The 23,353-nt window shown below is 44.5% G+C and overlaps 1 protein-coding gene across 3 annotated transcripts; it reads left to right on the top strand.

The window, feature by feature from the left end:
* The first annotated feature begins 249 nt into the window (after positions 1-249).
* LOC127049731 (protein CLN8-like) lies at positions 250-21,455 on the top strand. Of its 3 annotated transcripts, none has more exons than XM_050950977.1 (5): positions 250-377; positions 3,134-3,257; positions 18,198-18,850; positions 19,910-20,005; positions 20,957-21,455. In XM_050950977.1, the coding sequence occupies exons 3-5, from the start codon at positions 18,308-18,310 to the stop codon at positions 21,035-21,037; spliced, it is 720 nt and encodes a 239-aa protein (XP_050806934.1). In that variant the 5' UTR covers positions 250-377; positions 3,134-3,257; positions 18,198-18,307; the 3' UTR covers positions 21,038-21,455. The 3 variants fall into 3 exon arrangements, with proteins under 3 accessions (XP_050806934.1, XP_050806933.1, XP_050806932.1); XM_050950976.1 differs by having other exon boundaries at positions 251-377; positions 19,910-20,263; positions 20,957-21,014; XM_050950975.1 differs by having other exon boundaries at positions 251-377; positions 19,910-21,455.
* Positions 21,456-23,353: the final 1,898 nt, after the last annotated feature.

Raw genomic sequence — 23,353 nt, 5'->3', positions numbered from 1 at the left:
GAACCCTGCACAAGGTGAATTTCAATCTCTAGCTGTCTCCAGAAAGTATGCTCTTGAAACCTGCTGATTCAGACCATCTCAGTGTCACACATGTTGGCTTCTAAAGTTAATTTCCTAATAATTAAAGGGACAATGTCAGGTAATATAATCCTTAAACATAGGTTCCCTTAGTAGAAATAAATAAAACCTAATATTTATAAGAAACATTAAGATTTAAAAAAAAAAAAAAAAAAACAGACATGGCCGCGTTTTTCTAGGGCATGAAAAATCCAAAGTGAAACTGAAACGAGCCTAACCGGGGCTTGGCCCCCTCCCTACTCTTGTTCCCAGCCAGTGTCAGCAGGAAGCAGCTCCAGGCAACAGCAAGAGGAGACTCGGTGAGCAGCAAAGCTGGGGGCTGGGCAGAAGGGGTAGGCAGGGAAAGGAACAGAATGGGGACAGAACTAGAGTGGGGGAAGCTAACTCGAAGCGATGCAAGCTGGGCGACGCTGCTGTAAAACTCTCCTCCCCCACCCCAATAATGCCGAGGTTCTCACTCACCCCTGCCTAGCTGGTCCAGGCTCTTTCACCCACTTCTCCCGTCCGACCGCCCCAGTTAACCAATTCTATTCCACCCTCCCCCTCCAAACAACCCCAGGTATCTTACTCCACGTGCTCCCCGACTCTCTCCAGCAGGGCCGTCCTTAGGCATAGGCAACATAGGCAGCTGCGTAGGGCACCTGAAAATTTGGGGCACCACTGGGTCTTAGTGTCCACCCTCTTGTTTTCCTATCCCTGTTCTGACCCTTCCTGCAGGCTCCCACAGATGGCTGCTCTAGCCTGGTGAGTCTTCCTTGGGAGGGAATCTAGTAGTTAAAAGTGAAAAAACCTCCAGCCTGCCAGACCTATTAGCACAACATTGAAACTGTTAAAGAGACATTCAAGGGGTAATAAAGCCATTTAAAAGGCATTTGCCAACCCCAAGGTATATACTGACAGGTTTCAGAGTGGTAGTCCTGTTAGTCTGTGTCAGCAAAAACAAGGACGAGTCCTTGTGTCACCTCAAAGACTAACAAATTATTTGGGCATAAGCTTTTGTGGATTAGAACCCATTTCATCAGATGTCCATGAAAGCTTATGCCCAAATAAATTTTTATACTGTCAGTTTCTGACTTTGCTGACAAAAACAGTTGTGCATTAATGTAATATTTACACAGAACATGTCAGTCTACAGGACCTTAGTTTAAAATTTGCTTTAAAAATATTTCATTAGTGAGCTGGTGAAGATTATAAAATTACATTTCTAAAAAATGCTTGCATAGAGTTTTAGATGCACAATCATCTTTAGCCTTAAATGTGTGGATCTTCACACATAGTTTTTTAAATAAATCCTTCAAAAGACCTCCCTTATCTAAAATACACATTTTAATTACTATAGTTAAAAAAAAAAGTGCTTCCAAGTCTTCCTGTCCTTTCTGTCCATCCCTTCACCACCTCTCCCCCCACTCCCCACTGAAGAGAGCCCTTAAAGGGACAACAGTCCTTCCCTTCCAGATAGCTGGACAAAGAGTTCCCTTTCTTTACTTCTGACTATCTGACAAACTAGTTTTAAAAGAACCCTCCAGCAAAATCAGTACCTTAGTAAGACAAAATCCTTGTTATACCTAAAATCTTTGGAAACATATTTTTTTAAAGTTGGTGAAATTTCATAACCATGTCTCTTGTTATGGAGATCACACAAAGTAAATTACTGTTCCCTTTTTCTAAAAGCAGTGAACATTGTTATGAACACACTAAACCTCTCTGATTAATTTAAAAGAATGTCTTTGTTTCAGTGAGTTAAATATGTAGTAATCTGGAATGCTGGCTTAAGATTTGAGTACATTTAAAATATAAATTCAACTTAGAAATACTGATGAAGAAAATGTAAAACAGAGAAGAGCTGCATCATGTATTCCATTATATGTAATGTTGTATTCAGCAGGACAGCTGACTCACCCTTACTATGAAGTTTTTGCAAATAAATCTCTGACAAACTTCAGGGCATAACAAAAAACCTGTGACTGACATTTTTTATTCCCAAATTTTAGTGCTTTTAATTAGGTACTTTCTTCATGTCCATTCTGCATGAGGGAGAGTGCATGGAAGTCTCTGCGGGGAACTGTGACTCTCCACCACCATGAGGCAGGCTGGGCATCTCGTTATCCTTTGCTGTCAAGTCCCTCCTCCCCCTCCCCCACCAGGCTGTGAGCTTGGGCTGCCATCTGGCATAGGGGCACGTTTTAATAATACTGCCTAGGGCCGCATAAATCCTAAGGACGGCCCTGCTCTCCAGTACCCAAATCCCCACCGATTTCCCCAGTCCCCCTGCCTTCGGGCTCGGCAGCCCCCACCCACCCCTGACTCACCTCCCCAGCCCTGCTTCTTACAGGGCCCATCCTGCTGCACCCCAACCCCAGTGGGGGAGCACCCAGAGATGGAAATCCGTGACTGTGACTGCTGAGAACTGCCCCACACCAAGCTGCACAAAACCTAGCAGCTGTGATGAAATAAGACGCAGGGCCCCTTCATATAGCACAACCCAGGCACGATAGAGACAACACACGCGTGTGACACACTATTTCTGTGCCAGACACACACACACACACACACTCGTCCTGCCCACAGCGGGGTATTGGCGGGGTCTGTCTGTCGGCTCCAAGTCCTACATTTCTACACAGCTCAGTGGTTCTAGCTGGGCTCAGGCTGGCTTTGCACGGGACATGTTTTGCATCCTACCAGCTGCGCTGCCAATGACAACACACTCCCCCGTGCAGTGTTTTGTCAGGACTCTGTATGGGGGGCGATCACCCTTTCCATCAGTGCAACGCGAAACTTGGCTGCAGTACCAGGACAGAGTGTGGCCTGCCCCACTCCTTGCACTGCAGAATTAAGCTCCAAGGAGAACTGTGAACAACCCCAGAGTCCGGCTGGCCAGTGCGGGTTATTTGGGGTGCTCCACTGCCTCCTCCGGGGAGGGAGGGACAGTCGGTTTACTTCAGGCTGAAACAAAGGGTGGGGCAGGAAAAGCCATAATAACATTATTGCCTGTGCAGGTGTCTCTTCTTGCCACGGTGCCGAGCTAGGGCTCCAAGCTGTTGCATTTCCATTCCAGGGGCAGCTACTTTTGCATCAAAGGTGGAAGAAGCAGCCCGGACTTCTCGGCTGAGTGCAGCTGTTGAACACAAAACAGGAAAGCGCAGAGGCTGTGGGGAGAAACAACTGAAGCAGACCAGCCAGTAAGTAACATACTGGTCCTTCTTGTGAGGAGGAGGAAATGGGGATGAGACAGCATTAACTAACTGCTGGTTTTCTTTAAATGCTGAGAAAACACCCTACTTCTGCTTCCAGGAGAGGCTATTGTATGAAGTCAGGGGAATTTCACACAGAGTGTGAACCACCCTATTTAGACTGCTGTATGTAACTATGCTGGTGGTGGGGGGAAGGTGTTTTCCTTTGCCTTTTTTTTGTGGGGAGTTGAGAGTGGAAAGTTTCTGGGACTTTCTCTTCACACCATTGTAACTATGCTGACGTTAGTGGCCTGATTCTCCACTTCTTTGTATGTTGCCTAGTTATAGACAGTAGAATGTCAACAGAGTCAGGAACTGACCCTGCAACCACACATTTCATTTGGAAGGAACTGGAAGTGGGCAATCTGTATTTTAAAGAATCCGTATTGAGGTTGCAGGAAAAAAACATCCCGATGTGTAGGAAGAATAGTAAATATGACAGGCAACCAGCTTGGCTTAACAGTGAAATCCTTGCTGATCTTAAACGCAAAAAAGAAGCTTACAAGAAGTGGAAGCTTGGACAAATGACCAGGGAGGAGTATACAAATATTGCTCAGGCATGCAGGAGTGAAATCAGGAAGGCCAAATCACACTTGGAGTTGTAGCTAGCAAGGGATGTTAAGAGTAACAAGAAGGGTTTCTTCGAGTATGTTAGCAACAAGAAGAAAGTCAAGGAAAGTATGGGCCCCTTACTGAATGAGGGAGGCAACCTAGTGACAGGATGTGGAAAAAGCTAATATACTCAATGATTTTTTTGCCTCTGTCTTCACAAACAAGATCAGCTTCCAGACTGCTGCACTGGGCAGCACAGTATGAGGAGAAGGTGACCAGCCCTCTGCGGAGAAAGAAGTGGTTCGGGACTATTTAGAAAAACTGGATGAGCACAAGTCCATGGGGGTGGATGTGCTGCATCCAAGGGTGCTAAAGGAGTTGGCAGAGTTGATTGCAGAGCCATTGGCCATTATCTCTGAAAACTCATGGCAAACGAGGGAGGTCCCCCATGACTGGAAAAAGGCTACTGTAGTGCCCATCTTTAAAAAAGGGAAGAAGGAGGATCCGGGGAACTACAGGCCAGTCAGCCTCACCTCAGTCCCTGGAAAAATCATACAGCAGGTCTTCAAGGAATCAATTCTGAAGCACTTAGAGGAAAGGAAAGTGATCGAGAACAGTCAGCATGGATTCACCAAGGGCAAGTCATGCCTGACTAACCTAATTGCCTTCTATGAGGAGATAACTGGGTCTGTGGATGAGGGGAAAGCAGTGGATGTGTTATTCCTTGACTTTAGCAAAGCTTTTGATACTGTCTCCCACAGTATTCTTGCCAGCAAGTTAAAGAAGTATGGGCTGGATGATTGGACTATAAGGTGGACAGAAAGCTGTCTAGATCGTCGGGCTCAATGGGTAGTGATCAACGGCTCTGTGTCTAGTTGGCAGCCGGTTTCAAGTGGAGTGCCCCAAGGGTCTGTCCTGGGGCTGGTTCTGTTCAATATCTTCATTAATGATCTGGAGGATGGCGTGGACTGCACTCTCAGCAAGTTTGCAGATGACACTAAACTGGGAAGAGTGGTAGATACGCTGGAGGGTAGGGATAGGATACAGAGGAACCTAGACGAATTAGAGGACTGGGCCAAAAGAAACCTGATGAGGTTCAACAAGGACAAGTGCAGAGTCCTGCACTTAGGACAGAATAATCCCATTCACTGCTACAGACTAGGGACCGAATGGCTAGGAAGCAGTTCTGCAGAAAAGGACCTAGGGTGTTTCAGTGGATGAGAAGCTGGATATGAGTCAACAGTGTGCCCTTGTTGCCAAGAAGGCTAACAGCATTTTGGGCTGTATAAGTAGGGGCATTGCCAGCAGATCGAGGGATGTGATCATTCCCCTCTATTCGACATTCGTGAGGCCTCATCTGGAGTACTGTGTCCAGTTTTGGGCCCCACACTACAAGAAGGATGTGGAAAAATTGGAAAGAGTCCAGCGGAGGGCAACAAAAATGATTAGGGGGCTGGAGCACATGACTTCTGAGGAGAAGCTGAGGGAACTGGGATTGTTTAGTCTGCAGAAGAGAAGAATGAGGGGAGATTTGATAGCTGCTTTCAACTACCTGAAAGGGGGTTCCAAAGAGGATGGATCTAGACTGTTTTCATTGGTACCTGATGACAGAACAAGGAGTAATGGTCTCAAGTTGCTGTGGGGGAGGTTTAGGTTGGATATTAGGAAAAACTTTTTCACTAGAAGGGTGGTGAAGCACTGGAATGGGTTACCTAGGGAGGTCGTGGAATTTCCTTCCTTAGAGGTTTTTAAGGTAAGGCTTGACAAAGCCCTGGCTGGGATGATTTAGTTGGGAATTGGTCCTGCTTTGAGCAGGGGGTTGGATTAGATGACCTCCTGAGGTCCCTTCCAATCCTGATATTCTATGATTATATGATTCTATGAATCTGGCAGCAGCAGAGCCAAAGAAACCCAAGTACACTATAGTACTGTGTTAAATGTGAACTACTGAAAAAAAGAGGGAGATTTAAAAAAAAAACGACTTGACAAGATAAGGAAACTGTTTCTTTGCTTCTTTCATTTAAATTAAGGTGGTTAAAAGCAGCATTTTTCTTCTGCATTGTAAAGTTTCAAAGCTGTAGTAAGTCAATGTTCAGTTGTAAGCTTTTGAAAGAAAAAACATAACGTTTTGTTCAGAGTTATGAACATTTCAGAGTTACGAATGTAATTCTGGCATTCTACTGTATAGCTGAGGAGAGTGAGTGTAAAATGCTACCAAATTAGAATTCTTAACTCTCTCACTGTCTCAGGATGCAAGACAATGGGAAGGAAGGGCCAGTGGAGTTGCTCTGGTATAAAGGAGAGCAGAATCGGGCCCTCTGAGACTATAAATAAGCAATATTCCTTTGCTCTCTAGCTATAAGGCTGCTACCCTCCTTTTCTGTTATTTATTATATTGGGGAGCAGGAAAGGAAGGCATCTCTTTTGTAGGTGTAACCCTTCTGCCCCTCTGAGTTGGCAGCAACAAGGGCCGGGTTCAGTATCCAGGGGTTCCGTTTCAGTAACACAATGCATAACCGGCTCGAGCCCCCACCCAGTGACCTGGGACACTCACATACCACACCCCCCTGGGCGCCTCTAGGAGGCAATACTTCCCCTCTCGCAAGCACAGAGTCTGAGTGTAGCAAAATCTTTTTAATAAAGGAAGGAATCAATGCGGCATCCCATTGGAGAAACACCACAAACAGGGTTATAACACAAACCATAAACAAAAACCCACCTCCAAGTACGTTTGGCACAGTCCTTTTTCCCCTTAGGGTTTTAAGTCCAATCAACCCAAAGTCCAACAACCCAAAAGTCTCTGGTCAATGCCACCCCAGAGTTCGAGAGTTTATCTGTAGAGGTCCCTCCCCCCAGCCTGGGTAGAAAGGGGCACCTTACGTGGTCCGGGGCCAACTGCCCTGCCTCTCCGTGGGTTCTGCTTCTGCCTTCTCCACGAACTGCTCCGCTTTACCAGCTGCTCCACTCTGCTCCTCCAGCCGTCCTCAGAAACTGCTCCGCTCCACCAGCTGCTCTGCTCCATGAACTGCTCTGCAAACTGCTCGGCTCCGCTCGCTCTGTGGGTCGCTCCACCCGTCCCACAGCTACTCCGCTCTGCCAGCCGCTCTGCTGCCACCAGCTGTCCCGTGATCCGCTCCAGCCGTCCCCGCAACTGCTCCACTCCACCAGCTGCTCTGTTCCACAGTATAACTTCAGGCTCCCTCACTAGTTAGCACAGTACTCTCAGCTCAGTTATTTCAGCTCTTTAGTGATTTCAACTCTTAGTGATCTCAGCTCTTAGTGGGGGAGCCCCAGTGCTAGTGCACCATTAGCCCAAAGTGAGTTCAGCTCAGTAACCTGTATTTAGATTCTTGAGGGAATAAAAAAAAATCAACTCTGACATTCCACAGTGGAGAGAGGAGGGGGTGGAACTGGTGCTTCTGGCTCCACAAGGAGACTGCACCACCAGGCACAGATACCTGTCCCCAGCCTCTCTCAATTCACTGGGTTTTGGAACCCATGTCCCTTGTCTAGCAAGTACCACCCAACTGAAGGTGAGTCATTTGTCACCAAGCAGTCCCACAGCTCGGCAATCTGGGATAGGGTAGGCGTGCCTATGCAAATACACTCTCTGAAATTCTTTCCACCAGATGTCAGGGTAGAGCTTATCCTGACTCTGCTTACATCCTCCCCCCAGCCAAGAATTTGTCATCCCTACAAATCACATTCCCTACCAAACCAACTTATTGGTCCCCTCCAAAAGGCATTAGATAGCCTACTTTAGCTTTCACAAACCTGTGTGCTAAATGTATAGGCTCCTCACTAATCACCCCAGGTGCATCGTAAGTTAACCGTTTCACTGGTCTTATTACCCTGTCTCGCCTATTGAGAATCTCTGTTGCTATGGTAGGGGGGACATCCTCTTGAGTGCCGGATGGGGAGGTTTCCTGTGAGTTCCCCTCAGATACTGGCATAGGCTCCTGCATTTCTAGTCCTAACAGTGGAGAGTCGCAGGTGCTCTGGACATCCTCCATTTGTATATCACCACTGTCCAATAGCCTGTGTAAGTCATTACACGGGGGTCCCACCAGTGGCTCAGGGATGTCAGGAATGGGCCTAAATACTTCTGCCATAGGGTTTAGGGCGGAAGAGGATGTGCTCTCTTCTGATTCAGCGGATCGAGACTGAAATCTTGTCTTCATCCCAGGATACACTATGGTTGTGTCTTCCTCCTCAGACTCACTGTCAGATGTGCTGAGTAGGGGTAGGTTAGCTGCAGGAGGCCGGCTGTCCATGTTGGAAGGCGGCTTTGGTACAGCACCTTTGTTCTGCCCAGTTGCCCTGTGGTGGCCCATCTCATAAGGGCTGCCTACCAATTCTCCCACAGGGAGCAAAAGGTTTCTATGCACGGTTTTGGTCTGCCCTGGACCCTCTTCAGGTTTAATCTTGTAGACCAGCAGGTCTCCTAGCTTTTCCATCACTAAGTAAGGTATTGCCTTCCATCTGTCAGCTATCTTGTGTTTGCCAGCAATACCCAAATTTCGCAGCAGGACTCTGTCCCCTGGCTGGAGCTCTTGCAGACGCACCCTAGCATCATATCGCTGTTTGTTGCGGTCTGCGTTCTTCCGAGCTGCAGATGTAGCTAAGTGATAAGCATCCCGTAGCTTTTCTCGTAGTCGGGATACATATTGCTGATGGGTTTCATAGCTATCGCCATCCTCTGATACACCAAAGCACAAATCTATGGGTAGTCTTGGTTCTCGCCCAAACATCAAGAGATATGGGGTGACCCCCGTAGCATCGTTCTTTGTGGCATTGTAGGCGTGCACCAGAAATGCAACATGTTGGCTCCAGGTTGCCTTCTGCTCTGGCCGCAAAGTCCCTAACATATCCAATAGGGTTCAGTTGAACCTCTCTGGCTGAGGGTCACCTTGTGGTTGGTAAGGCGTTGTCCTCGACTTTTTAATACCTGCTATCCTCAGCACCTCCTTCAGAAGGTGACTCTCAAAATCTCGTCCCTGATCCGAGTGTATCCGGGCTGGGAATCCATAAACTGAGAAATATTTTTCCCACAGTACTCGAGCGACAGTGGTGGCCCTCTGATCATGTGTGGGATATGCCTGAGCATATCGCGTGTAATGGTCAGTCGCTACTAGGATGTTCCCAATATTCCTCTTGTCCACTTCTAAAGACAAGAAATCAATGCAAACCAGCTCCAGAGGTTTGTTGCTGGTGATGTTCTTCAGATATGCAGCCCTCGTGGGCAGAGTTTTCCTTTGAACACATCGCGCGCAGGTCTCACATTTCCTGCGAACATCTTCAGCCATCCGTGGCCAATAGAATCTACTGCGGATAAGTTCCAGGGTCCTCTCCATCCCTAAATGTCCAAAGTCATCATGCAGGGCCCTCATGGCCAGGGCTCTGTAATCTTTTGGCAGCACTAGTTGATTCCGTTGCTTTTGTAGAGGGTCTGTGGTCGTGCGGTGTAGCACTCCCTGAATCAGTTTTAGTTTGGTCCATTCTCTCAATAGCAGTTTGCCCTCTGGGGTAGGTGGGACAACCTCAGCTGGGCCTCACCCCTCTCTTTTGGCAAGTAGTGTATCACGAATGTCAATATCTTGCAGCTGGGCCTCTTGCCAGTCAGCCGTATTGAGCATGGGCAAGGGAGATTGGTCCAAAGCAATATAGTTTACTGAAGCAGAAGGCACGCATTCAGGGGGTAGGCCCAAAGTTTCAGCAACACATCCATGAAGGCTCTCATGGGCCTCTGGCTCTCGGCGACTTACACTGCAAATAGCTCTCACTCCATCCGTGGGTATCACAGCAAGTCCTGGTGCCTGTGGACGCCTGGACAATGCATCTGCATCTACATTGCTTCTCCCTGATCGGTATTGAATGCTGAAGTCATAGCTAGCCAAAGCGGCCACCCATCTTTGCCCTGTAGCATCCAGTTTAGCACTTGTTAACACATAAGTCAGTGGGTTGTTGTCTGTCCACACCTGGAACTGAGCCCCATACAAGTAGTCTCGAAATTTCTCAGTGATGGCCCATTTCAAGGCCAAGAACTCCAGCTTGTGGGTGGGATAGCGGGTTTCACTATCAGACAGTCCTCGGCTGGCAAAGGCTACAGGTTTACGTTTGCCTTCCACCTCCTGGTACAGTACTGCCCCCAGACCCTCCAAACTGGCATCAGTATGCAGGATAAATGGCTTGCTTGGGTCAGCAAATACTAGGACTGGGGCATGAGTTAGGCAAGTAATGATTGCTCGAAAAGCCCTTTCACATCTCTCATCCCACCGTGGCCCAAAGGGTTCGAAGGGGCCATAGTGTCTCTGCACGGAAGGCCTTTTATTCTTGGTCTTAGATTTGTCCTTGCTGGACTGATATCCCCTGGTAAAATCATTGAGGGGTTTTACAATTGTAGCATAGTTTTTCACAAATCTGCGGTAATAACCACTAAACCCAAGGAAGGTCTTGAGTTCTCTGTAGTTGCTTGGACGTGGCCATGTAGTGAGTGCTTCTAGTTTATCAGGATCGGTACTCACACCCTCTTGGGACACGATGTGCCCCACATACTTCACCGAGGTCCTGCAGAACTGGCATTTATCAATTGAAAGTTTCAAACCATAATCCTCCAGCCTATCAAGCACTTTAAGAAGTCTTTCTTCATGCTCCTCCAAAGTTCTTCCAAACACAATCAGGTCATCCAAATAAACTAACACTTGCAGTAAATTCATGTCTCCCACAACTTTCTCCATAAGACTTTGAAATGTGGCAGGTGCTCCAGAAATCCCTTGGGGCATGCGTTCGAACTGATAAAACCCTAATGGGCAGATGAAGGCTGTCTTCTCCTTATCTTCTTCACCCAGAGGGATCTGGTAGTATCCACTCCAAAGATCCAACACAGAGAACCACTGGCTTCCCAGCAAACAGTCTAAGGCATCTTGAACTCGAGGCATTGTGTACTGGTCAACCACAGTACGGCGGTTTAGGGTGCGGTAGTCAATACACATCCGGATTTTCCCATTCTTTTTACGGACCACCACAATAGGCGAGGTGTATGAGCTGCGGGACTCTGTAATGATGCCATTTGCAACCAGCTCTTGAAGATGTTGTCGCACATCTTCCATCTCGGAGAGAGCAAGCCTCCTAGATCTCTCTCTGAAAGGTCGAGAGTCATGTAGTCTGATGTTGTGCTCTACTCCTTTTGCACATCCCACATCCCACTCATGCAATGAGAACACCTTGGATCTTTCACAAAGTTTCCTTCTTAGGCGATCTTTCCACTCCTCGGACAATGGTGAATCTCCAAAGTCAAACTTTGCTGGGTCTATTGTTGGCACTTGAGTCTCACACTGGGGTTTTACAATTGATTCAGGCTCAAAGAGGTCTGCTATCTTTTGTCCTTGCCTCACAACAACATCTCTACTTGTTTCATTAGCAATCAGTATAGTCACCTTTTCCTGGGCTTCAGCAGGTAGGGTTATGACTCCACTGGGGACCAGCACTCCTTCCGGGAGCTCTCCTTCAGCCGGCTGCTCTATCATTGCTAATGCCCCTTTACTGCCTTTCAGCCTGGTAGTCATGACAAATACTTCTTGCTCCGTCCTTGCAGGCACTGCTAAGGGGGTTGTACCCATGTACTTCAGTGGCCCAACTGGTAGCTCAGATGTCTCCGTTTTAGCGCTCTCAATTTTCCTATAGGCTTCAGCACAAAGCGTATGGATCATCAGGGTACACAGGTACTGGTCCCCAGCCCGTTGTCTGCAGTAATCCGCGAGCACCTTGAAGAGGCTGGAGTTGGTCCCTATCAGCACAGACACATCAGAGGTCCCTTTCGGGTCAGGGCATATTAAGGCAGCGGTGTCCACCTCTTGCTTTACCCCAGCAACCTCCTCTGGGAATTCCAGGTGCACTATGACATACCCTTGATAGGGGTACTCATCCATGCTGAGGCCACACAGACCAATGCCAGTCAGTGGCTGTATGGGCAGGTGCCTAAGCATCTGTTGGTAGAATGACTGAAATATAATAGTCACTTGAGATCCAGTGTCACACGGCTTTACACTCCGCCCCTTCAATCCTCACCATGACCTCTGCTCGAGGCCCTATCAGTCCTGCAGGGATCCCAACTGGATGGTCTCTTCTGGGGGAATCTTCAAATCCTCTAGGCCTAGGTGGTCTCTGTCCCCGGACCTTCTGGCAGCTACTGGATCTCTTCCAACTAATCCTCAGCTTTTCATACACTAAGGAGGGGTTCTCTTCCTTATGGCAGTTAGCAGCACTGTGCCCATCCTGACCACACCGGTAGCAAAAGAATTGTCCTTTCCCCATTCGGCGAGGTGGGACGGTGACTCTAGATACTGACTTCTCTATCATCACAGTCTGAGGCTCCTTATTCCTGGAAATCTTAGCTCGGTCAATGATGCTTTGCAGCTCAGCTATCCGTTCTGTCAGGACCTGCATTTGTTGGGCAAGTTCCTCTGTGGTGCTCACCATCAGTACACTGGCCATTGGCGGTGGCGTCGTGCTGGCTGGTTCCAATGTTTGGGCTTCCCAACACTCGCTGGCTGCCTGCCTTTCTTCTTCTTCTCTGACCTCCTTTATCAGCTGGGAGTAACTTGGGGGATGTTCCTGCCGTTCTCTTAGTCAGAGATGAAGTAGGATCGGGTTCTGATACTGAGTCCCTCTTAAAACTTGAGCCAGTCTGGTCTGATCCATCTGCTCAGCAGTCACCGCTCCCCTCATAACAGCTCTCTGAAGTAGTCTCTCCAGCCTCTGTATATAGGCTGAAATTTTCTCACCCCTTTGCTGTCGGGAATTAATGAATTTACAGTAACTGTCCTCAGGGCCCTCTACGCTCCCAAAGGTATTATCAAGGGCCTCTAGGCAGTCCTTCACACTGACCTCAGGGTCAGTGAGCTTCAGGGTGCGAATTACGTCTCATGCTGGGCCACTAAGGCTCTCTATTAGACATCGTCGCTTTTCTACATCGGGTACGGCCCACTCCCGCAGCATTTCAGTAGTATGCTCCGACCAGAGTTCAAACTCCTCTTCCCCATCAAATAACCTTAACTTACGGCAAGAGTTCGACGTAGCATAGGCCAACACAATCTTTTCAAATATGTGCTCCAGTGCTTTTGCCCAATCATAGGCTGAGTCTGCCGCCCCTGAGCTAGAGGCTGCAGGACTGGGGCCCAACAAACCCGACATATTAGCCATTATACAAACAGTAGTTTCCTCAAAATATAAACACAATTATTTCCCAATACAGTGGAACACTCAGCAGGTGCTTGCGAGGGGTACTGACCCAGGGATCCCGGACGAGCCCCCAAAAATGTAACCCTTCTGCCCCTCTGAGTTGGCAGCAACAAGGGCCGGGTTCAGTATCCAGGGGTTCCGTTTCAGTAACACAATGCATAACCGGCTCGAGCCCCCACCCAGTGACCTGGGACACTCACATACCACACCCTCCTGGGCGCCTCTAGAAGGCAATACTTCCCCTCTCGCAAGCACGGAGTCTGAGTGTAGCAAAATCTTTTTAATAAAGGAAGGAATCAATGCGGCATCCCATTGGAGAAACACCACAGACAGGGTTATAACACAAACCATAAACAAAAACCCACCTCCAAGTACGTTTGGCACTGTCCTTTTTCCCCTTAGGGTTTTAAGTCCAATCAACCCAAAGTCCAACAACCCAAAAGTCTCTGGTCAATGCCACCCCAGAGTTCGAGAGTTTATCTGTAGAGGTCCCTCCCCCCAGCCTGGGTAGAAAGGGGCACCTTACGTGGTCCGGGGCCAACTGCCCTGCCTCTCCGTGGGTTCTGCTTCTGCCTTCTCCACGAACTGCTCCGCTTTACCAGCTGCTCCACTCTGCTCCTCCAGCCGTCCTCAGAAACTGCTCCGCTCCACCAGCTGTTCTGCTCCATGAACTGCTCTGCAAACTGCTCAGCTCCGCTCGCTCTGTGGGCCGCTCCACCCGTCCCACAGCTACTCCGCTCTGCCAGCCGCTCTGCTGCCACCAGCTGTTCCGTGATCCGCTCCAGCCGTCCCCGCAACTGCTCCACTCCACCAGCTGCTCTGTTCCACAGTATAACTTCAGGCTCCCTCACTAGTTAGCACAGTACTCTCAGCTCAGTTATTTCAGCTCTTTAGTGATTTCAACTCTTAGTGATCTCAGCTCTTAGTGGGGGAGCCCCAGTGCTAGTGCACCATTAGCCCAAAGTGAGTTCAGCTCAGTAACCTGTATTTAGATTCTTGAGGGAATAAAAAAAAATCAACTCTGACATTCCACAGTGGAGAGAGGAGGGGGTGGAACTGGTGCTTCTGGCTCCACAAGGAGACTGCACCACCAGGCACAAATACCTGTCCCCAGCCTCTCTCAATTCACTGGGTTTTGGAACCCATGTCCCTTGTCTAGCAAGTACCACCCAACTGAGGGTGAGTCATTTGTCACCAAGCAGTCCCACAGCTCGGCAATCTGGGATAGGGTAGGCGTGCCTATGCAAATACACTCTCTGAAATTCTTTCCACCAGATGTCAGGGTAGAGCTTATCCTGACTCTGCTTACATCAGCTTTTTACTTATGCTGCTAACAATCCATATGGCTTCCTCTTCTGCCTCCCACCATAGCTGCCAGTCAAACTGTTAAATTAGATATTCTCTGGGTAGTTCTTCCCCTGGCCACATTGTCAGGATGTCCTGTGTCCAGCGATCATGGAAATCTAGTCCAATGTGTCAGCAAAATGGACCTGTGCTCATGGATACTTTAAAACAAAAATATAAGAAAATGTTTAAACGATACTATGTGGAGGAAGTTTTAATTAACTTTATGCCCACAAGCTTAAAAATTTGGGACTATACAATCAATAATAATTGTGATGCTGGGATGGACAATAAGAAGGTTGTTTCTCTATGTCCTTAATTAGCTTCAGGAATAAAAGACCTTTTTACAATGTGGTCTAATTCTGTTCAGAAGTTGACCATGCAGTTTTGTTCACAAGATGATCCTACAAGCCCTTACTCATGCATTTACTAGAACTAGACTATCATTTTGTAGAATTATGTTCTGTTTTTTGGTGTCTGATATTCCAAACTGCAAGCAAAACAACATTGTTGGGATTCCCTCCAAGACCTTTTCCACTCAACTTATCCAGAACACTTCAGTTCTGCAAGAACACTTTTTTATCCAGTTCTCTGGAATCTAAAAACTCAGTCCAAATCAGGACTTATCACTAAGTTTTCTCTACTGGCATTTCAGAAATCTGCACCTGAGGTTATCAGGTTCAGGTGTAGTGGGGCAGGTTAGGGTGCATCACAACTCCAAAGTACATTGTTATAAATCAGATTAAATACATATTCTAAAACAGTCTAACACTTGCATTATAGTCTACATTGTATCACATGCTTTATTATTGACTACTAATTCTGTGAAACAGGCCCTGTATGAATCATGAGCTATTCACGTGCTACAAACTACTAGTAAACAAAGCTGCAGCTGCAAACTTATCACACTTTACTCTTTTTCTATTTCTTTATATACTAGCTACATATTGTTTACAAGACCCCTTGGAAATTCATACTTTGTCCATTGTTAACCTGTTTCCCTTCTTCTGTTTCTCTTTTCATCTGTGATGCTACATGCATAATTAAAACACCTCACAGAAGAGAACTCTAAGGAGGGCTGTCTTTTTTTTAAAAGTTGAAAAGTTTATTTATTCTTCATACTGTAACTTAATATAGAAAAAGATTTTAAAGTTCTAATTATAACAGGCCAATAGTACATGCTTACGTGTATCAAAGGTCCATTTATGTAAACATATAATAAAGAAGAATATTTATAACATTACTGATTTTCTTTTTTTCCTAGACAAAATAATAAAGTGTGTGTACATATATACTATAGATATAGGGTGCAATTTGCATTGAGGCCTCTGTGACGGGTTGAGTCACAGAGACCCCCTTGGGACTGCCACCTGATGTGCTGAGACTACCTCTGAGCCCCTTTTCCCTGGCAGTTTGGGACTTCAGTACCCTGTCTTGTTGAGCCAGACACGCTAGCCTGCTGCAAACACAGACCCAGGTCTGAACCATGTCCCCCAAAAGCTGCAGGCTTAACTGAAAACAGCTTAAGAAGTGCTCCGGTCTCTAGCACTCAAATACCCAGTTCCCATTGGGATCCAAACCCCAAATAAATCCATTTTACTCTGTATAAAGCTTATACAGGGTAAACGCCTAAATTGTTCACCCTCTATAACACTGATAGAGAGATATGCACAGCTGTTTGCTCCTCCAGGAATTAATTACCTGCTCTGGGTTAATTAATAAGCAAAAAGTGATTCTATTAAATACAAAAAGTAGGATTTAAGTGGTTCCAAGTAATAACAGACAGAACAAATTAAATTACCAAGCAAAATAAAACAAAAACATGCAAGGTTAAGCCTAATACAGTAGGAAACTAAATGCAGATAAATCTCACCTTCAGAGATGTTCCAATACGCTTCTTTCACAGACAAGAATCCTTCCTAGTCTGGCTCCAGCAATCACTCACACCCCCGTAGTTACTTTCTTCCAGTTTCTTTCAGACATCTCTTGGGGTGGAGAGGCTATCTCTTGAGCCAGCTGAAGACAAAATGGAGGGGTTTCCAGGGCCTTATATATTCTTTCTCTTGTGGGTGGAAACCCCTTTGTTCTCCTGTGTAAAATCCCCTCAACAAGATGGAGTTTGCAGTCCCCTAGGCAAGTCACATGTCTATGAATGATTCAGCTTTTTGCAGGATGACACCATTGTTTACATGTTAGTTTGAACTTTCTCAGGAAAGCTCAGATGTGGACTGGCGTCTCCCAAAGTCCATTGTCAGCTAAGTGTTTCTTGACTGGGCACTTACTGAGGATAGTTCTTTCTCAAGAAGCTGACCAAATGCTTCAGTGAGGCTACTTAGAATCAAACAAGTACATAGCCAATATTCATAATTTTGAATACAAAAATGATACACACATACAGATAGCATAACCATAACCACCAAACTACACTCCATTTGGCCTCCTCTATACAGGACCTGGTGCAACCATAGGACCCTGGTTGCAACAATGATCTATATGGTCACAGTTTATGTCAATAATGTCACAGCCACGTTATTCTGTTCCAACAATTCAGGGATCCTTTATACTTCCAGGAAGTGTAAAGTGGCCCTAGTGTAAATGAGAATCAGGTGCAGAGTGGCTGGTTTGTTGCAGTTTTGATCTATATCCTGTAAACTGGGCGTGCACATTTGATTCCTAAAAATTCTTAGGGTACGCCTACTGTGTTTTAAAACCAAGGCAGCAAGTCTCGGAGTCCAAGTCTACAGACTCGGGCTCATGCTATGGTACTAAACAGCACTGTAGACATCGCGGCTCAGGCTCTCAAACTCACCTCCTCCCTGGATTTCAGAATATAAGCTCCAGCCTGAACATCTACACAGCTGTTTTTAGTGCTGTAGCGCAAGACTGAGTCTGTAGCATCATGGCACAAGCCCGACTGTGTAGATCGGGGCTTGAGACTCGCCGTGTAGTGGGCTGTACAGGTGAAAAATGAAGGTTCAGTGATGCTTAAACATGCTGCTAAAGAATTGTAAGCCTCAGCTGTTGTGTCTTTTTCTCCCTTTAGCATTGGCCCCCTTTGTTTATGTCCATAGGAGTTGTTTCTGTTCACACCTAGAGTGTTAACTTTGTTAGAAGTAAAAATCATTGGTCATAAAACAATTGTCAAGAGTTCTGTGAGGAATGGTGGTGGGGGGGAATGCTATTGGCATATGAGTTGGTGAAAGATTGTTTTTAAAATGTGTTGTCAGTAGTGTTAGCAAAACACTTCAGCCACACAGACTTTTTGAGGAATGATTTATAAAGGCAAAGGAGGCCTTGAAGATAAGAATAGCATGTATTATACGGATGTAGAAGTAACAGGAAGGACAGAAAAAACTAAGGAAAAGACCAGGAAAAAGTATTATATTTTTATATAACTTGAAAACAAAAAGTAAAAGTTTTGTGACTGTAACATCCATTGACACTAATCGTTCTGCCAGCAAGGAATTAAGGAGTTTCCCTCTGTCATCTTCTCTTTTATATACCCAGTAGAGTTCTTGAAGGCTAATTATCAGCCTTGAGTAGGTTTTTTATGTCAGTTCTAAATTGTTTGGAAATATCAGTGGAAAGAGAAACAAACTCTAAACTGTAGTGAAACTAATGAGCTTTCATAAATGGGGAGTGTGTGTGTGTGTATATATATATATATGTATATATACACACATATATATATATAAAATACATGCACACAGCCATTCTCTACAAGTCTCTTCTATCTTTTTTTTTTAATTTCAGGTGGGTTTCTGCTCCGTGTAACAGCAAAGGCCCAGTAACCTCAATATAGACCAATGTCTGCATGAGAAGCTTCATACCCTCTCCAAATATTTTGAATTATAGAAGAAGAAATGAATCTTGCATATGCTGGTGAAACCTTGAGTGTCATATTTGACTGGGACTATATTCTGTGGGAAGTTCGGTTGAAGTTAGTAGCAGCTGGATTTTTCATCTACCTGGGTGTATTTCTTCTACTTCACTGGTTGGCCTCAGGGATCAGTGCCAGTTATCGCACTTTGTCAGCAAAGCAAAAGGTCTTCTCGAATATAGCTATTGCTCGTGGCCTGCTTGGGATTCAGAGTTGTGCAGCTGGGTTGTGGGCCATGCTCATAGATCCAGTTTTCCAAGCTGACAAAGTGTATTCACAACAAAAGTGGAGTTGGTTTCATTGCTTAATAGCCTCTGGCTTCATCTTGTTTGAAAATGTAGTTGTCCATGTGTCTAATATTGTTTTCAGGACATGTGATGTGTTCTTGGTAGTTCATCATTTATTTGCCTTTGGTGGGCTTCTTGGTCTGATATTTAACATAAAGTGTGGACACTATCTGCCCGTGATGGGACTGCTACTTGAGATGAGCACTCCTTCAATCTGCATGTACTCGCTTCTTCTAAGGGTAAGAACTTGCTGTGTTAATTGTTGATGATAGAAATTTCCATTATAAAACTCCCATTGCCTCACCCTCAAAAAAAAAAAATCTGCAAAGAAATATTGGCCTTCAAATTGGGAGATTAGTTCTGGGGTTACAGAAGAATTTTTCTTCCAGGCTTGAAGTCCAGGGAATCCTTAATTATAACACCCTAAAATACTTGTTCAATTTTTTTTAAAAAGGGAAGATTTTAAAAATTACTTTACAGACTCACTTGGGATCTAGTACACAGGACTAAAAGTTAAGTGACTAAACTCTATTTTTTAAAGATTTTTTTTTTGAGTGAAAATAGTAACATGAGAATGTTGGAGCTGATGAGCCAGTCCTAATATAGACCATTACATTTCTCCTGAAGACTAAAGGTTGTGCATGTGTGCTCACATATGAGTGTGTATGTATATTCTGTGGATGCAGAGAGGGAGAACAGCCTTGAAGAGCTCTTCCATGCTTGTAAGGAGAAAAGAAATCAGCCTTGCTTCCCAAACTGCAGTCAGTTCCCAGCAATAAGTTTAGTAGTTTAAGATTAAATTATAAAATATCTGCACTCTTTAGAATTACAGCCACAAGCCCTGGCAGGATCACCTCAGCCCTTCTGCAGTGGTTTTAATGAGACCTTAAACATGGAGGTCCTGTCTGTAGATCCTAGAGCAGTCAGAGAGTCATGGTTTGCCTGGGTGATGTTGGCCAAAACTTCCCGGATCTTGCTACTTCCCCTCCACTTTTGTGACATCTCCTTTGTTTTGAATGTCTTCCTCCATCCAACAGGTGGCTGCATCTAAGCTGTATGCACATAGTTTACAAAGTGGTTTAGAATTCTGCTGGACAGAAAGTTCTATATAAAAGAGTGCAATCTCTTAGCACTCAAGAGAAATATGATTGAGAGAATGTTTGTATGGCAGTTTACCCAACAGACAAGTTAATATATATCTTATTTCTATATAATATATATCTTATTTCTAAAAAATGCTGACTGCTTTATCTCAAAGGTGCAATCTCATTTCTCTTTCTTTGTTGTTTTCTCCTCAGACTGGCTATGCTAACACCCTTTTATGGAAGGCAAACCAATGGGTACTGATCCATATGCAACACTGCCGCATGGTCCTTATTTATCACATGTGGTGGGTGTGTATTTCCAATTGGAATGATGTAGTGCAAAATCTGGGACTTCCACATTTTATCGTCTTTTTCATGGGGTTAAGTACACTTACAATAATACTTAATCCATACTGGATTTACAGATCGACTCGGCGGCTCTTTGGTCCAGTTGACTGGAATTTTTCATTTTTCACTGCTGTTTTTGGATCCTCTGGAAAACTAAATAGTGAAACATTACAAAAGAAGAGGGTATAGTGTTGCAACAGCTGTTGGGATAATAGTAAAGTATGTCCAAAAGAATATGATGCAGGTTTACTACTGAGTCTATGAAAATAGAATTGCTTACAAGAAGTCTATGAATATATTGATCCCTTTGTAGATTGCTATTAGTGTACTGTACTCATTTATCAAAAGTGTTTTTTAAAATTGTTGTTGTCTATATTTAAAATAGACACACAAAATTTTTGACTCAGGATTCATGTCAGTAACTTCAGTCTGGGAGCATAATGTAATAAAATCTCATTTTGGGGGAACTGGCAAGTTAGTGATAGAAAGGTAAGGGAGGTGTAAGTTGATTTGTAAAAATCCACAGAATAATAGATGTAGTGCATTTTTAGGTTTTGCTAATGTAAAATTGGCATACTCCTTTAGCAGGGCTTTATCACACTCCCATATGTAAAAGCTCCCATTGACTTCAGCACGAATTGGATCAAGCCCTTTAGTATCTTGTTGCCATCGGGTTCTGATTGCAGCTTTCATGTGTTGTGTTCTTCACATTGACGTGATTTGTTTGTTAAATCAATTTTTATTCTTACTTACAAAGCCTACCATTATCTAGCACAACAATGCAGAATTCCTTGTACTATAGATTCTAGCCCAAACTCAAGCTCTTCCAGATTGCCAGCTGTGTCCAAGTCCTGTAAATTTTAATTCTTGTACAGTAATTGAGGATTTATATACTGTGCCCTCTCTTTCTAGAACGCTCTAGCGTTGATCTCAGGGAGACTCCCACTTTACATGGATTTAGAAGTCAGTTTATACTGTCTCCGAAAACACTGAATGTAGTTGGGTTCGTTGTACAACAAAGCATGTTTGGATGATATACCATCTTTGGCTTTTTGCATAAATCAGTATTTTGTTGAATAATTATAATTTGTGTGACTCTTCCAATCTCTGTTTTACTGATGAAATGGCTGCTGCTTCGCTGTTCAACATTTTTCCATCGTAGCCTTGCAGTGATGAAATAAGTTTTACAATGTATGTACTAAAGTATCATTCTGTGACAATGTTTTATTATATAACTTCATGTTCAGCAACTGGGAATAACCCGAATATAAATTTCTCATATTAACCCTGTTTATAAAGGAATAGGTAAAAAAACTGCACACTTTGAATGTATTACAGATTCTTAATGTCAATGCAACTTCACAGTGTTTGTCTTGTGTACAAGTGATTAAAATGCGCCGCTTTGATCTTATTCCTTCGGTCTGTGTATTGTGTGTCTCAGCTGTGTGGCCTGTGTCTGAGTCAGGCCTTGATCCCAAGGACATGCTTGTGAATAACTTTACACACGTACATGAGTAATTTAAGGTTTATCCTAACCAAAGAGGAAGAGGTCTAGTGAAATAAAGTTACAGTACAATGTTTAGAAGAGAAATCATCCCAACCTTTTTTTAAAAAAAATCTGTCAGGGTTACTTCCCCACTCTGAACTCTGGGGTACAGATGTGGAGACCCACATGAAAGACCCCCTAAGCTTATTTTTACCAGCTTAGTTTAAAAACTTTCCCAAGGCAGAAATTCCACCTTGTCCTTGAACAGTATGCTGCCACCACCAAGTGATTTAGACAAAGAATCAGGGAAAGGACCACTTGGAGTCCTTCCCCCAAAATATTCCCCCAAGCTCCTACACCCCCTTTCCTGGGGAAGGCTTGAGAATAATATCCTCACCAACTGGTACACGTGAACACAGACACAAACCCTTGGATCTTAAGTACAATGAAAAATAAATCAGGTTCTTAAAAGAAGAATTTATTTTAAAAATAGATAAAAGAATCACCTCTGTAAAACCAGGATGGAAGATAACTTTACAGAGTAACAAAAAGATTCAAAACACGAAGGATTTCCCCTCCAGGCAAAACTTTAAAGTTACAAATACAGGCATAAACCTCCCTCGTAGCACAGGGAAAATTCACAAGCTACAACAAAAGACAATATAATGCATTTCCTTACTATTACTTACTATTTCTGCAATATTAGGTGCTTAGTTCAGATATGACTTAGGGAGATGTATTTTCCCTGCCGTGGTTCCTTGCTGACTCCGAGAGAACAAAGGAACACAAAACCAAAAAACCTTCCCCCACAGATTTGCAAGTATCTTCTCCCCTTATTGGTCCTTTTGGTCAGGTGCCAACCAGGTTATCTCAGCTTCCTAACCCTTTACAGGTAAGGAGGGATTTTATGCTACCCTTAGTTGTATGTTTATGACAAAAGCATTAGTTTGTTCTTAAAGTTTTGCCTAAATAAATTGCTCAGCATGCAAAAAAACCCCAACCGAATAACAACTTTCTAAAGGCAGTTTACTAACACAGGCTATGCCTACACTAGTACTTCTGTTGGTCGGGTGTGAAAAACTCTAATTTGTACAGCGCTATGTCGGCAGGAGAGCATCTCCCACTGACATAGCTACTAACCACTTGTTGGGCATAATTTAATTATGGTGGCAGGAGAGCTCTCTCCCACCAGCATAGAGTGGCTACACAGGAGACCTTACAGTGGCACAGCTGCAGCGGTACTGCTGTAAGGTCCATAGTGTAGGTGTAGCCGGATGTAGGCTTCTTAATCAGTGTTTGTAAATTGAGAAGAAACTTTTAGATTGCGGGATGCAGTAAAAAACCCACATCATTTACAGAGATGTTTTACAAGACAATATAAATTTTTAAAAGAAAAGTCATAGCTTTGAACTGCATGAAGGACAGAGATAACGTTGTAGCATCTGATACTGTTACCCGAAGGAACATGTCCCCCACACTCTACCTCTCCCCTTTTCCTGACCATTTTTAAAATCTAAAACTGCTAGCTTCTCCATATCTTTCTGCTAAACATACTGTTTTAAATGATGTAAAAATTTAAAAAAATACGCTATCCTAAACTTTTAAAAGTTTAGCATGGGAAAAAATAGAGCATGGGGATAAGACAACTCTAATTGATTTTAGGGGACCTTTAACAACTGATTGATTTTTTTTTTTAAGCGAAAGAGTTTTGTATCCATTCTGTGTTAGTTGTCATGCTTTAGTATCAGGAAGTATTAAGTAGCAGCTGAACGGGGGTTTTAAGGACCTCAGTGGCAGTTAGACTTCTAAGTCCTTTTGTGGAT

This window comes from Gopherus flavomarginatus, chromosome 4, assembly GCF_025201925.1.
Source record: "Gopherus flavomarginatus isolate rGopFla2 chromosome 4, rGopFla2.mat.asm, whole genome shotgun sequence".
In the NCBI taxonomy this organism is placed as follows: domain Eukaryota; kingdom Metazoa; phylum Chordata; order Testudines; family Testudinidae; genus Gopherus; species Gopherus flavomarginatus.
This window is presented reverse-complemented; position numbering and strand designations above follow the sequence as displayed.